The following is a 14,896-nucleotide window of genomic DNA, read 5'->3' on the forward strand; positions in this document are numbered from 1 at the left end:
TGCCTTATTTTGCATGGGAGCCGGAGTTCTTTTCCATTTGCATGGGTACTGGAGTTCAGAGAATATCAAAAGATCTTAGATGGGGTCGTATATGATGAATGATTTGGAATTTGCGCTCGTTTGGCCCATGTCATTGCCGAATGCGGTGAAGTCCCCCAAGTTCCTTTCTAGACGACCTGACAACTTACCATGTGGCCATCATCCGTACACCATAACGCCTCGACGCCTCATCCCTGAAGTCAGAAATCAAAAGGGCGCCTGTGTCCCAGAATAGTCGTACTGCAACGACCCGCCATACGTCAGATTAGAGTAGCCCGCTTGCTGCGTCCTCACGCCCGTAACAAGAAACCCGCTGTCATCCCTGCCAGACGTAGGATGGTACTGCGACGTCCGCTCCGTCCGTCCCGCTGTAGTTTGCGCCCGCTCCCGCTGTGCTGATGCGCCCGATCGCCTGCCCGGCGACCGGCCGCCTTCGCCAAAATACAGATACTCTGACGGCGCCGGATTGTGTGGACCATACCGGCTCTCCTGTAGACTGGCTCGTGGTCTCCAAGCTGCATCTGACGGTTTGCGTTTGCCTGTTATTTTCTTGGGGCCTTCCGTTGGTATTGCTATCGTTGGTATGCTGAGTGCTGGGGTGTTTTCAGGTTCCAAGGCAGGGAATGGTGTGTGGGTTTCTGCGCGTGCATCTTCATGCTGTTGCTGCTGACTTGAAGGTTCGTCCTGCTTCCTGTCATTGGAGACAAGGTCCTTGAGTATTTGCCTGAAGCCCATTGTGGCCACGTTTTTGATGCCTGCCGCTGTTGTCTGTTGGATTGTAACTTGCCTAGGCCCGAGCTTTTTACTGCAAAGCTGAAAATTCAATCGGCATTCAAAGTAGAGGAGTTTACGAATACTGGCTGGGGAGACGACCAGGCTCGTTCCGAGCACTTTAACATGATTTTGGTCGTCGGTTTCACGACGTCTGCACCGCTGCGCCGATCATTTAAGGGGCTGTGTTAGAGGCCACTTACCAGCATTTGGGTATGGAGGAGGCTATGCATGTGGATTGAGTAGATATATATCCACATGTCAATCAACATGGGTTATACAACGAATGGCTGGTCAATGATCAAGCGGTAAACAAGTGAGGCCTGAATGCCAAGTTTTCAAGCATGTGTACTTTTAGCTGGACTGGAGATTGGGAATAGGCGCAGTGAATGCTCAGCTCGCCAGGCGAGAGTGCCGCTTGCTCGTGCCGCCGACTGCCAAGAGTCGAACAATGGGCGCCGATCGGTCTCGGTCTCTCTGTTGTATCAATCGCCTACTTCTAGAGTTGTATCCAGATTTTGCTTTTCCTTTGCTTTATACAGAATGTACCACAGCGTGGATACGTGGGTCTCGTCCGCAGGCGAACATGTATATAGAAATGTAACACTCAGGGGCTGTCAAACCGTAACTTGAGCATATGGCCATCCCCCTCCCCCCAGGAGGTAATCCTTTGATGTCAAAAAATTTGATGTGCAAATAACATCAAATGGTCTGCATTGATCCTCTTTGATTTGTGGTATTGAGAATAATTGCATCATGTCATGAAAGCCACGCCTCATTTCTATTAGTAAAAGGTATGCTGCATGCTAGCTGTATCTACTCATCTATCAGAAGATCACCCGTTTACAGACAATAAATGACTTCCTTGTCGAGTCCAAATTGTGACATAACTCCGCCATACTTGTCAATATGATCGAGTCCAGGTACCGTAAAGTGAGTAGAGAAGGAGCAAATGGACGGGATTATCAGACTGTCATAGAGCGGCTTGAATGGGACTGCGGCTTCATAACCTTGAACCAGTGTGTCTCGGCGGCAGTTCCCCGTCGCTGATAATTGAAGTCTTCATGCCTGTACACAAGCTTCAAATAATGAATACCAATGTACGAGTGGAGCATACATACTTAAGTGTGAATTGGACATATGAGTGCAGACCGGCTCCTAGGTACACTACTATCGTCATTTGCTGTCATGGACTACATAAAGGTATAAACAAAGAGAGGAGTCAACAAGTTGATGTGTATGCGTGGCCATTTTTAAGAGGATTGTATGAATCTACCAGTATGCACGCAAGCATCCAGTAATCTGCCTGGCAGTGGGCTCTTTGAAGTATTGTGATAAATCGAGGATCTCATTAGACAGATTGATCAAAGCCTATTGAATGGCTTCATTGCAGGTATTTGTTGGAATGCTCAAGTAGCATCAGACGCTCATTTTGAAGATAAAAGGTCTTTCTGTGCATAGAAGCTCCTAGCAGTGCAGCTCCGTGTAACAGGCATGCAGTGCATACTGGAAGTTCCTAGTCCTTAGTGATGAAACTATTGTAGTGTTCTCCAGACAAAGCCATCCCACTAGAGTAAGTATCAATGCTCACCGAGAAACCAACAGCCATGGCTACCATGTAACGGCGATACCAGAGCATAATTCAATTTATGCCACTCAGAACCTTTACGAGTTTGACCTCCTAGAGTCTAATATAGTGGGGTTTATCTGTTCGATACTGAGCATCAAAAAAAGTCAGCAAGCAATTTCAGGGCCTTAAAAACTATGGCATTGGTAATGGAAGTCTAACAACAATTATGCAATTAGGAACGCCTTTCATGGAAGTCAGCGGCAAGACATTCAAAATTCCAGAGGGATTGCCAATATCGTCCTTGCCTTGGTAAAGACACGACTAGGAGACAACATGATAAAAGAGATCAAATTCCTTGCTAGTTGATGGTCACAACTCTCGCAACTTGAAGCCGACTTACAGTTGTTTTGGGGCCTATTGAATGCGCTGTGCTGTCATTGAGGTCCCATGTGTTAAGTGGGGCTGCAGGTGTTTCCACAGTCGACATCCGGGGAAACGGGCATCAAAAGTAGACTTGCTTCCTCAAGAGTTCAAGAGTCCCCCTTGAGTCGGGGTCTTAAAAAGAGGATCTCATATTGAAGATAGACCCCATTCACAAACTTGGCAGGATCAGAAATCCATCTTGCCCATCTGCAAATGCCTTCATCTCCAGAAGGGGTAAGGTTGCGGGATGTGGGACCATTGGGAATAGAATGGCTTTGATTGGATAATCGGAAAAACGTCGCTCAGAATCGTGCATGACGAGCACATTCGTTCTCTAGCAGCAGCATCCAACCTCGACGGGCCATTGCTATCAGTAGAGGGCTTCGAGATTTCATCGGCGCCATTGAACCTCGACCAGTGCAAATGGCGACATTATACCGGCTCGCCGGTCACGGCGTGAGGCGCATGCAGCTTGCAAAACCCTCAGTACGTGCCTTTTCCCACACAGCATTTCGCCGAGCATCCCAGGTACCTCCCGTCGATCGCACTACCCTCATGCCGGTCGACAGCGACTTCGCCCACCCAGCAGACCCCTATGGCATGCAACGACTCCAGAACCAAAATGGCACGACCCAGAACTCAAGAGAAGGAAGCATCGAGAATCGCAAGGTCCGCCACTACACGGTCAACTTCGGTCCCCAGCACCCTGCAGCCCACGGCGTGTTGCGACTGATTCTCGAGCTGAGTGGAGAGGAAATCGTCCGAGCAGACCCCCACGTCGGATTGCTTCATCGCGGAACCGAGAAGTTGATCGAGTACAAGACCTACCTGCAGGCTCTGCCCTACTTTGACCGATTGGACTACGTTTCGATGATGACCAACGAGCAGTGCTTTTCGCTGGCCGTGGAGAAGCTGTTGAATGTTGAGATTCCCGACAGAGCCAAGTATATCCGGACCATGTTTGCAGAGATCACACGAATCCTGAACCACCTCATGTCCGTTCTGTCACACGCCATGGATGTTGGCGCCTTGACACCTTTCCTCTGGGGTTTCGAGGAGCGTGAGAAGCTTATGGTACGAGACTTCTGTACTTGTCAACCTACGAAGCTAGAATTGAAAACGCAACGCAAATAGAATTGAACGCTAACTAGAATGCTCTCAGGAATTCTACGAACGCGTTTCTGGCGCACGTCTTCACACCGCATATGTCCGGCCCGGAGGAGTCCATCAAGATATTCCCGTCGGCCTTCTCGATGATATCTACCAATGGGCCACGCAATTTGGTGACCGGATAGACGAAACGGAGGAAATGCTCACAGATAACCGAATCTGGATCGAACGATTGCGAGGCATCGGAGTCGTGTCTGCTGCCGAAGCTCTCAACTTGTCCTTCTCTGGTGTCATGCTCCGAGGATCAGGCATTCCGTGGGATATTCGCAAGAGCCAGCCGTATGATGCATACGACAAAGTCGAGTTCGATGTTCCTGTTGGCATAAACGGAGACTGCTACGACCGGTACTTGTGTCGCATGGAGGAATTCCGCCAATCACTCAGAATCATCCACCAATGCCTCAACGACATGCCGGCAGGTCCAGTCAGAGTTGAGGACTACAAGGTCTCGCCCCCTCCCCGCGCCGCCATGAAGGAGAACATGGAAGCCTTGATCCACCACTTCCTACTCTACACCAAGGGGTACACGGTGCCTCCTGGCGAGACGTACTCGGCGATCGAGGCTCCAAAGGGTGAGATGGGAGTTTACGTCGTCAGTGACGGTAGCGAGAGACCTTACCGATGCCACATCCGAGCTCCGGGATTCGCTCACTTGGCCGGCTTCGACCAGGTCTCAAGAGGCCATCTGTTGGCCGATGCGGTCGCTGTGATCGGAACGATGGATCTGGTGTTTGGTAAGCAATTGTCTCCGCAGCTCAATTTGGAGAAAAGTACTGACATTGTTTTTTAGGTGAGGTCGATAGATGAGTTGGGTAGAAAAATCATGGTTAGAACAAAGAAGCTTGCCGATGCCAATGCGTGGTTGCCTTTCATATGTATCATAGCAGCAGGGAAGACCTCCACCTAGGAAGGCTGGGCATCCTGCATAGTGGCATTCCGTGGTGCCAAAGTATATAAATAAGTTTATTAGTGTTGGGGGTCTCTGTGTCGCCAAGTTAGCGCCAACAATAAGTGCTTCGTAAAGATGACTCTGGGTATCTTCTTGCCGGTATCTTACCTTGCAACTACAATGCACTGGCCATGGGTACTAAGTCCACGACTTCGAGCGCCGCAACTTAGGTCGCGAGATCCCGCAAGAGTACCAACTCGACGCGTGAGAGTTCTCGATGCCGCCCTCAGGTCCAGCGCCAATAGGCCAGCCAACGATGGGATCGCCATGCTGGGACAGACGAACAGATGTCAAACCATGGGGTCGGAGATCGCCGCCCGCGATTTCAATGTCCCACTCGATCGACTCTCGCACCGCATCATCCACTGCCGCCGGAATGTCGCCGCCTCTGCTGCTTCCTCCATAGACGGGTAAGCTGTTGATGGGGTCCTGTCGGCCAAGCTGCATACCCAGACACACACGCGCCTCGGCCACGGAGCGGAAACCGTAGTCCTCGGGTCGCTGGGGCCAAGGGATCTTGCGCTCGCCCTCGGGGGTGTTCTCGTTGACCGTCCAGATCACCACGTCCATGTAGCGGACCTTCTCCTTGGGGATCACGGTTTGGGGCATCTGAATCGATGGCGCCCCGGTGTCGGAGTCTGCCTGGTCCTCCATCTTAGAAAGCTCGAAGGCCTCGGGAAGGTCGTGCGGCTGGTAAGTCTCGAAGCGGACGGGGCAGTGGCACTTGCCGCTCTCGTGCAGCTCGTAGTGGTCAGGCATCCACTCGATGCCGTACTGGCTCGCGAGCCGCATGTTGATCTGCGGCTTGTATGTGTCGCTGGCGTCTTCCTTGACTTCGAGGATCGGGGGGAGGCTGCCCCAGGATATGACGTGAGGTTGAGGGGCTGGCTTCTTGCCTTCGGCCGGGCTGTAACGGGTGCCGTCGCCGGAAGTGGTTAACATCGAGATGGAGCCGAAGTTCTGCAGGCCACCTTTGTTGGCCTCCTGGCTGGTGCCGTTGGTGACATCACTGACGACGATTTGCGGCTGCCGCTTTTGCTGCAGCTTGAGATTGTCTCTGTTGATTTCGTGAGTGCTAGGGTTGCCGACGTCCTTGCCGACCATGCGTGGCTGCTGCAGTCCTGGGAACTGAACGGGGCAGCCGCAGGTGCCGCGCTCGTGCATCCAGCGGTGCTCGTACATGATGATCTCGACCCAGCGGCCGTGCAGGATGCGCGTGCAAGCTGGGCACATGAACGACACCTCGGTGGGGCGCTGCACCGGGTTGGGGCACACTGGGTTGCTGTGCTTGTGCGTCGTCATGGGGCAGATGCGGTGAACGGGCACCGTGGAGTGGCCGCAGTAATAGCTGATGTATTCAACGAAGCACATGGTGGCGATTGGTTAACTTTTAGGGGTGTAGATGTGTAGGTTTGTGGATATAGGAAGGGTTTGGGGACTTTTAGAAGTTTGGGGGCCTTACTTCCTTGTGATAGGTCAAATATTAGCTGGTTGCGCCGAGGCAAGAGCTGATAAATTGGGGTGATGCCTACCTATACGATAAGTCGTGCCTGCTCGTGATGTCCTATACTGATGTAAAGGGGGGAAGTATAGGCGAGTTGTGTCGAGAGGAAGACTGGGGAACTCGGACCTCCTGGAGTTTGGTATGCCAAGTATGTTCGTCTATAGTTTGGGTCAGTGAAATTTGTCGCACCTGTTACTACACCTACGTATCCCCATCAGCTATTTGATGGGCAAGGACGTAATCTTAGAGAGAAGGAAGGTGCTGTTGCAACGTAGTTAGGATGCCGATCGTGACTTGGAAAGGATTAAGTTTCGGCTTTTATAATCATACGTGTGTAGTGACTAGCTACTAGCTGTCTTGAGTAGTTACCCGAGTTATATTGGCTGGAAGCTTGAGAGGAAGTGAGCACGTTATTGATTGAGCTGCCACTGGACGTGGCGGGTAGTGCCTGTTTCTACACGTTCCAGGATGATATTGCTCTGAGTTGGTGTAGTTGAATTCTTAACGGAAATATGGCAGTTAATCCAATGGAAAGAACGGAAAGAGAAGAGTGTCAATATGAGGACAGGATAGCGATGTGGAGGAATAGTGAAGAGTTGAGATAATGAAGTTAAGGGACGATGTAGAGAGTGGCTGGCAAAAAGAAAGGGCGTTAAAGGTGAGGGACGTGAGAGGTAAGCGCGAGGGGTAAAGGCAACGGGCAATAAACATCCTTAATTTGAAGGGAAGAGATTTTGCTGAGTTATAATGGTGTAGATATAAAACAATACGGTCATAGGGATGGATTATATGAAGAAAGTACACTCTGGAAATTGGACGATCGGGAGGTTTGGAAGATAAGAGGATCAGCGATACTTACAGAGAATGCTTCGCTCAGATTTTAATGCAGGACGACCTCTTCCAGCACCGTGATCGTCTAGATGTGCAGGCCATGCAGGCTGCGAGGGCGCAGGATATTGAGACAGAGAGTGGCAAGAGCGAACCAGAGTTTGTAAATTGTGGTACTTTGTGCTCTGCTGGTTTCATCAGTTGTTGTACTTACTCGCTGTACCTGTGCACGCGTACTCAGATCTAACTGAACTTTCTAGCCAGCTGTTCGCCCTGAAACTACTTATAAAATGCAGTACAGGTGTGTAGATTTGTATAAAGAGGACGGAGAGCAGTGACAAAGGTTGGAAGACTTGGTATTGGAGTCCAGGAGATCGTGTCCTTGTGGTCCTAGAGCAGTTTCTACGCATGCTACTTACCTTAATTCGTCTTGAAGTAAGCTAAGCTTGAAAGTACCAATAAGCTCTAGAATGCAGGCGGTGGTGGAAAGTGATGTTGTAGATGGAAAGAAAGAAGATAAGAGACGGATGTCCAGGAAGAGACGAAAATTCAAGTAGTTGGCAGTTGCCTACTAGAGGTCTACCAAATCCACTGAAGCTATGACACTCGACAGTTGTGATTCACATCCGCTGTCTTCTACCTGCGAGTGAATTTGATACGGCCATGCTTTCCCTATTGGAGTTCAGGCAGACGTGATGATTAGGCAGGTTGCCAGTAGACTATGAGGGGGATGGTTCACAGTTTTAAGTGACGGCATTATGGGAAACTACGAGATATTCAACGGTGCCTTATAAAACAGATAAAACAGCAAAATAATAGTTCGGTGACTGAATTGCAGTGAGGTCAAAGTATAGACGATGGGGCGATGAGATTTAGCATGTTGCCATTCAGGACCAATATTTTAATAAGCGGAAAACTGCATCGATCAAGCAGTTGTATTTGCTTTGGAATGAGTTTCATGGGTAGTAGCCATGAGTTTGATAGGCCTAAACGTAGTTGTTCTGGGTACATTATCCCTTGAGGAGCGGCCGTACCCATGAACGCACCCCGTATCGTCTCAATTTGATTGAACTTGACCGATAGAGCGCCTTCCACTTAACCCAAGTCAAGTGACATGACTTTCATTTCTTCTCTGCCACAGCTGGGTTGTGACTGTGGTCTTATTTCCATCAAACAGTTGGTTTGGGTCCACAACACTAGAATGCCCTTATTTGTTATTTTCCCTAAAGAAGGAAGCCAACACTGCGACAAACGTGATACCCAAGGAATAATAAAAAATAACATTAAATACGCCGTAGGTGTTAACCCTCGGTACCTCTACAAGTACTCCCTTAAGGGGCTATAGATGATATAGCGGGCCCTTAAGCCGCGTCGGGCGGTTATACAGGTAAACTTGTAGCCAAATGACTACTAAACCTCCTGTCCCTCCCTAAGTCTGTGCTACAACCCCTGCCTGAACTACCGATAAGTGTGGTAATGTGGCACTTAAATTCGTCCTCAGGGGTGGGATGCTGCTGATGTGCAGAAGATGCTCGACTATTTTTTTGTCGCGACAAGTCGTAGTATCTGCTAATTGGGGTTCTCGTCGAGCGTATACATCTCAACCATACGCTCAAGTGGATAGACCGTAACGTGGTCAGACGCTCGCAAGAATCGCGGCGAGAGGGCGTGCTGCGCGCCTTCTATCGTGAGGGGACGGGTTCGCCGACGAGCGTTATCGGAAAGGCGAGGTCCGATAAGGGGTCGGATTAACGATTCGAATTCTGGACCGGCTGTCGAGTTATATTCCGCCGACGTAGTGCTTGACGGTCGACTGGCTAGGATGCTCGTAATCCTAAACTGCACCAATCTCCCTATTATCGCTAGGTAGGCGAAGTCAACAAGGTGGGCAGCGCGCCGTAAGGGTTGACTAAACCCCCTTGTGTGTCAGCTGCGGGATTCGAACCCGCGACTCGTCACCGACCCAAGTGGGCGAGGCTCAAATCGGGACTTATCTACCAGCGAAGTGACCAACTACACCAGCCGACAAGGAATAATATGATAACTAGTGGAATGCATTACAGGGGTGTAACTCCAACGGGAGTAGGCCAATCATAGAGAGAAGGGGTCATGGAAAAATGGTCGGTACAGAATATAAAATCCGAAGTGGGTAAGTAGTCCAGAAGGTAGATTATGAACGAGGATCCTTCAACGCAGTCTCAAAAGCTCATCTCAAGTGAATTAGTGACAACTCAAATTCGTGAAGAGATTTCTTTATTCAGAGCTTTGCCTTGAGTAAACACCCCAAGGTGGCGTGTGTCTAGCCCATGCCGCACGTAGTAAGCAAGCATCCAATGATAAATGCCGTCACAGCAGTGTAAGTGTTGTTATCCTAAGGGAATGAGTACCATTATTTGAATGGAGCATTTGCACGGCGATAATTTCATGTCTTTCTCCAGTTCCATATACTCTTCTCCTCATTCTGGCTACGATCCGGGTATGAGCGGGTCCGGGCTAAAAGAATGGAAACTTGAGGTCTTGACTATACATGGTCCAAGTATGCTCTGATGAGACTTGAAGCGGTAAACCTATTATCTGCATGCCATCAGCATGGACATCCTTTTGCGGCCGAGGCACTTAACACTAAGTTACGTCGACAAGTTAGGACTGCCACCTCGAACATGTACTAACTCGTTCTGTGGGTCCTCGTTCAGCCGCGACAGATAGCTCTTGAATTTGTTGTCTGGGACACCAGTTTGCAGTTGGCGCATTGCGTTACACAACTGCGGGTCTCTCGGCGACTTTGCCCGCCCACATTCGCCGTCTATAAGTCGCCGGGGAATTGAGCATTTACTTATAGTTGGTGGAGCCCCCTCAATCAATCTATCAACCTTTCCTAGAGCGTACAGCTGACCAGGGTCAAAAACAGTTGACCAGGGGGTAGAAATTTTGTAGCGCAGCAAAGTTAATCAGGGTCAGAAATGTTCTAACCCTGGCCAAGTTTTGCTAAGAGAAGCTTAACCAAACTAGGTATAATGTACAGTATCAGATCTTTCTAGTATTATATATGCCCCATATATGCTAATCCTAAAAGAGATAGATCTATATATTTTGCATATAGAGCGTTCCGAAATCGCTTGATTAGTATAGTTTCGATATACCCCACATATGCTAATCCTAAAAGAGATAGGTCTATATGTTTTGTATTGATGCGAGTGCATATGGGGTGTGAATTGTTGTATTGGAAAAGGATGGCCAGGTCAGCTATTCTGGCCTGGCAGAGCTCTTTTATAGCTCTTATCTTATCTTATCTGTCTTATCTGTAGCTATAGGGTAACCCCCCATGGGGTCACGTGTCAGTTTCTCATAATAGCCACATAGGAATTGACGATTGTGCCTGGCCTCTACTCACACCTCACTTATTGTTACAGTATGCTCTATATATGTTTTATCCGTACTGAGTACGCTCTTATATTTATAATGAGTTTCGTCCGCTATAAGGTATATAAATTTTAGGAAAACAAGAAGTTATGAAATTCTTCTATAATAGCTATCTAATTAAAGGTCTATACTGATTAAGCGATTTCGGAACACTCTAGATATAAAACATATAGACCTATCTCTTTTAGGATTAGTATATATAGGGTTGTCGGCTGGTGTAGTTGGTCACTTCGCTGGTAGATAAGTCCCGATTTGAGCCTCGCCCACTTGGGTCGGTGACGAGTCGCGGGTTCGAATCCCGCAGCTGACACACAAGGGGGTTTAGTCAACCCTTACGGCGCGCTGCCCACCTTGTTGACTTCGCCTACCTAGCGATAATAGGGAGATTGGTGCAGTTTAGGATTACGAGCATCCTAGCCAGTCGACCGTCAAGCACTACGTCGGCGGAATATAACTCGACAGCCGGTCCAGAATTCGGATCGTTAATCCGATCCCTTATCGGACCTCGCCTATCCGATAACGCTCGTCGGCGAACCCGTCCCCTCACGATAGAAGGCGCGCAGCACGCCCTCTCGCCGCGATTCATGCGAGCGTCTAGACCACGTTACGGTCTATCCACTTGAGCGTATGGTTGAGATGTATACGCTCGACGAGAACCCCAATTAGCAGATACTACGACTTGTCGCGACAAAAAAATAGTCGAGCATCTTCTGCACATCAGCAGCATCCCACCCCTGAGGACGAATTTAAGTGCCACATTACCACGCTTATCGGTAGTTCAGGCAGGGGTTGTAGCACAGACTTAGGGAGGGACAGGAGGTTTAGTAGTCATTTGGCTACAAGTTTACCTGTATAACCGCCCGACGCGGCTTAAGGGCCCGCTATATCATCTATAGCCCCTTAAGGGAGTACTTGTAGAGGTACCGAGGGTTAACACCTACGGCGTATTTAATATTATTTTATATAGGGTATATACGAAACCACACTGATTAAGCGATTTCGGGACGCTCTATATGCAAAATACATAGATCTATCTCTTTTAGGATTAGCATATGTGGGGCATATGCAATACTAGAAAGATCTGATACTGTGCATTATACCTAGTTTGGTTAAGCTTTCCTTAGCAAAACTTGGCTAGGGTTAGAACATTTCTGACCCTGATCAACTTTACTACGCTACAAAATTTCTATCCCCTGGTCAACTGTTTCTGACCCTGGTCAGCTGTACGCTCTCTTTTGGTTGGTCATCTGGATCGAGATCGATGTTCGGATTGAGCTGACATCACAAAAAAGACTCAACACAGGCTTGTTGCCATGACTTCGTCGTCGTCATCATGGACGTGATCATGCCCACTCCGTTTGGCCACTCGCTGCCACCCGAGGGGGCGCACACCATCACCTTCCACATACCGACATGGGAGACGGCCACGGGGTTCCGAGATGGTGACGCGAGCATCATCTCACGGCTGAAGTCTGTGTACCCACGATTCTTCCCTTTTGGGCCTTCCGCCCAGGTCAGTATCATACCCAGGCCCCAAGGAGATATTGCCTTTCTTTCCACTGACAGTCGTTACTAGTTCATGCAAGCCGTGTCTAAACAGCTCAATATCCCGCAAGACCACGCTATTGTCGCCTTTCTCTCGCCAGCCGTCTGGGCTGCTAACAAGGAGCATGCCACGTCCGAGTTCCGCAAGGACAAGAAGCTCACCGACGACGAGATGAAGTACCATGTTGTCGAAATTGGAGGCGTGCGACTGTACGTTCTCGAATTACTTGCCGCCAAAATGATGGCGGGCATCTTCATGTGGCAGCACGGCGGCCTGGGCTTCAGCACGCGCCTGGGCGAGCACATGCTCTTACAAATCGACAGTCTCGAGTACCTGGGGGAATTCCCTCAGGGCGCCAATGCACCGGCGCCGACATATCTGCCGGAGGGGGAGGCCCACGAGTTGTTGCGCAAGCGTATAACCGGTCTTCTGATGCGTGCTTGTGCTGAAGAGCCCAAGAAATCCGTGCAGCCCGATGATGTGTTCTTGTACCAAACTGGCATGGCTGGGATTGTAAGATTCCACGAGACCGTCATGAAGGTCCGGTCGGAGCCGGCCGTTGTCTTTGGCGCTGTCTTCCACAGCACCTTTCACTATTTCGAGGAACTCCCGAGTGGCCTTAAGCATTATGGGAAGTGTGACGAGAACGATGTGAATGATTTTGAGAAGTACCTCGAGGAGGGGGGCAAGTGCAGCTATGTCTTCACTGAGTTCCCCAGTAACCCCATCCTGGTCAGCGCCGACTTGCGGAGGTTACGGACGTTGGTTAGTTATCTCATACTTTATTCATGAAAAGGAACAGACGCTAACAATCCCTAGGCGGACAAGTACGGGTTCTGGATTGTCGTCGATGAGACCCTTTCATCCTTCTGCAACATTGACGTCCTACCCGTCGCGGATGCCATCATCACCTCGCTGACCAAGTCATTCTCGGGCTACGCTGATGTCATGGCCGGCTCAGTCGTCTTGAATCCCAACATGGCCAGCTATAGCACCCTGAAGCCTCTCTTCACCCAGCAATTCCACAACGAGCTCTTTGCCGTAGATGCCGATCATTTGTTGAAAAACAGTGACGACTATCTCCCTCGCTCCATCATACTGAACCGCAACGCCGAGGCCCTGACAAAATACTTCCAGAAGCTGGCCGAGGATCCCAAGTACCCCGTCGCCAAAGTCTTGTACCCGCCGTACTCCCAAGGCTCTAAACATCTCATCCCCTTCCTTCGCAAGCCGACGCCCGAGTTCCCCAAGATCGGTTACGGCTGTCTGTTTTCAGTCGAGTTCGAGACCGAAAACGCCACGATCGCCTTCTACGATAACCTGAAATTCCACCAAGGACCCCACTTGGGGGCCCACCTCACCCTAGCCATGCCGTACAATTTCATGGTGCTAGATAAAGAGTCGAGTCCGTATCATGCGTCCTACGGCATGCATGCCAATCAGATTCGCTTCTCCGTCGGTCTCGAGGAGGAGCTACACCTGGTGGATGTCTGCGAGAAGGCCATTACTGCTATGATGCAGACGGGGGCTCAGGTATAAGAAGGAGGTTGAGGAGAACAGTGATGTCAAGACGGGGGTGGATCCTCTGGCTGTGAACAGCAAATAGAAGCTGCCGAGCTCTAGTATGGGAGGACAGGCGATTCAGGGGTTTGGGGATTGGCATACTCCTACCGTCATCTTAGCAGCTGGTGTGACTGTATCGACAATCCCATGCGTGCAATCTGCACGTAAGGTAGATTGGGATGAGACGCAATTACCTACGCTACTTATGATGACATGGTTCCAATTTGGGGATTGTATTTCTTGAAATCCTCTCTCCGTTGACTTTACTAGTCTTCACTGCCCAAGGCATTATAGCCAATCAGACCATCATTGGCACCAGTTGGATGCGTGCGTTCAATCAGGGGCTGGAAATGCCGGAACGGTGATGTTCTGTGTTGTAAGTATTGGATTTCCAGCATTCTTCGCTGCGAGTCAAGTTGAGCCTTCCTTTTAGTGCTTCATGGCTGGGTTGGTGCGTAGAATATGCAGAGTCCCTTATAAGAGTACTCGGTGGGGATGCATTTACGTACCGTAATTGCCCAAAGATATATAAATGACCCATTTCTAGGTATGCTGCAGAGTAACATGAGACGAATTTGTCCATGTTGTTTAGAAATGGCATGGCAGAGGTGAGTGGGCAGAGACTAAGGACCATCCTGAGCCAGCATTGTGGAGGTAGAAGAAATTAAGATACATAATCCCAAGTCGAGGGCTTGCCTTGATTAGCTGTAGACAATCCCTATCGCCAGGTACTATCAAAGGGCTCCAAATGCATGGGTAATGGGAGACAAACAATTAGAAATAAACATACAAGAATATGTGCCAGTCCAGGAACTGAACCTGAATCTCCCCGACTACCTGGCTATACGTAAATTCCCACACAGACGTTCCTCTTTGTCACCAGACCAGTGCAAGCTACCATACTGCGGACCGGCCTATTCCCTTTGACGATTCATTGCAAGGAATGAATGAACATATTTGGTGCTGGCAAGGCACTTAAACAGGCATGACTGCATGTCCATAGCCCAAGGATAGCTATCGCTGTGATATTCCGTCACATGGAAATATAATATGGGATGTTATTGAGAAACTTACATGTGACTTCCTGCACCAATCCCTATGTTTGTCGTATCT

General features: G+C 49.5%; 4 protein-coding genes and 2 non-coding genes across 6 annotated transcripts; 3 read left to right on the plus strand and 3 right to left on the minus strand.

Moving 5' to 3' along the window:
* Positions 1 to 61: 61 nt before the first annotated feature.
* BCR38DRAFT_501815 (uncharacterized protein) lies at positions 62 to 1,019 on the minus strand (the record flags this gene model as incomplete). Its single annotated transcript, XM_040864850.1, has 2 exons — positions 62 to 972; positions 1,014 to 1,019. The coding sequence occupies 2 exons, from the start codon at positions 1,017 to 1,019 to the stop codon at positions 247 to 249; spliced, it is 732 nt and encodes a 243-aa protein (XP_040710723.1). The 3' UTR covers positions 62 to 246.
* Positions 1,020 to 3,150: 2,131 nt separating this feature from the next.
* On the plus strand, positions 3,151 to 5,022 carry BCR38DRAFT_527967 (NADH-ubiquinone oxidoreductase 49 kDa subunit). Its single transcript, XM_040865409.1, has 3 exons — positions 3,151 to 3,877; positions 3,966 to 4,707; positions 4,764 to 5,022. The coding sequence occupies exons 1-3, from the start codon at positions 3,227 to 3,229 to the stop codon at positions 4,778 to 4,780; spliced, it is 1,410 nt and encodes a 469-aa protein (XP_040710724.1). The 5' UTR covers positions 3,151 to 3,226; the 3' UTR covers positions 4,781 to 5,022.
* Positions 5,023 to 5,060: 38 nt separating this feature from the next.
* BCR38DRAFT_413872 (uncharacterized protein) lies at positions 5,061 to 6,293 on the minus strand (the record flags this gene model as incomplete). Its single annotated transcript, XM_040858877.1, has 1 exon — positions 5,061 to 6,293. One exon carries the CDS (start codon positions 6,291 to 6,293, stop codon positions 5,061 to 5,063), a length of 1,233 nt encoding a protein of 410 aa, XP_040710725.1.
* Positions 6,294 to 9,178: 2,885 nt separating this feature from the next.
* On the minus strand, positions 9,179 to 9,281 carry BCR38DRAFT_t342. Its single transcript has one exon. It is a non-coding gene; the product is annotated as a tRNA-Thr (tRNA).
* Positions 9,282 to 10,881: 1,600 nt separating this feature from the next.
* Positions 10,882 to 10,984, plus strand: BCR38DRAFT_t339. Its single transcript has one exon. It is a non-coding gene; the product is annotated as a tRNA-Thr (tRNA).
* Positions 10,985 to 12,019: 1,035 nt separating this feature from the next.
* On the plus strand, positions 12,020 to 13,759 carry BCR38DRAFT_354534 (cystathionine gamma-synthase; the record flags this gene model as incomplete). Its single annotated transcript, XM_040856887.1, has 3 exons — positions 12,020 to 12,187; positions 12,251 to 12,985; positions 13,040 to 13,759. The coding sequence occupies 3 exons, from the start codon at positions 12,020 to 12,022 to the stop codon at positions 13,757 to 13,759; spliced, it is 1,623 nt and encodes a 540-aa protein (XP_040710726.1).
* Positions 13,760 to 14,896: the final 1,137 nt, after the last annotated feature.

The sequence above is a fragment of the Pseudomassariella vexata genome, assembly GCF_002105095.1.
Source record: "Pseudomassariella vexata strain CBS 129021 chromosome Unknown BCR38scaffold_19, whole genome shotgun sequence".
NCBI lineage: Eukaryota > Fungi > Ascomycota > Sordariomycetes > Amphisphaeriales > Pseudomassariaceae > Pseudomassariella > Pseudomassariella vexata.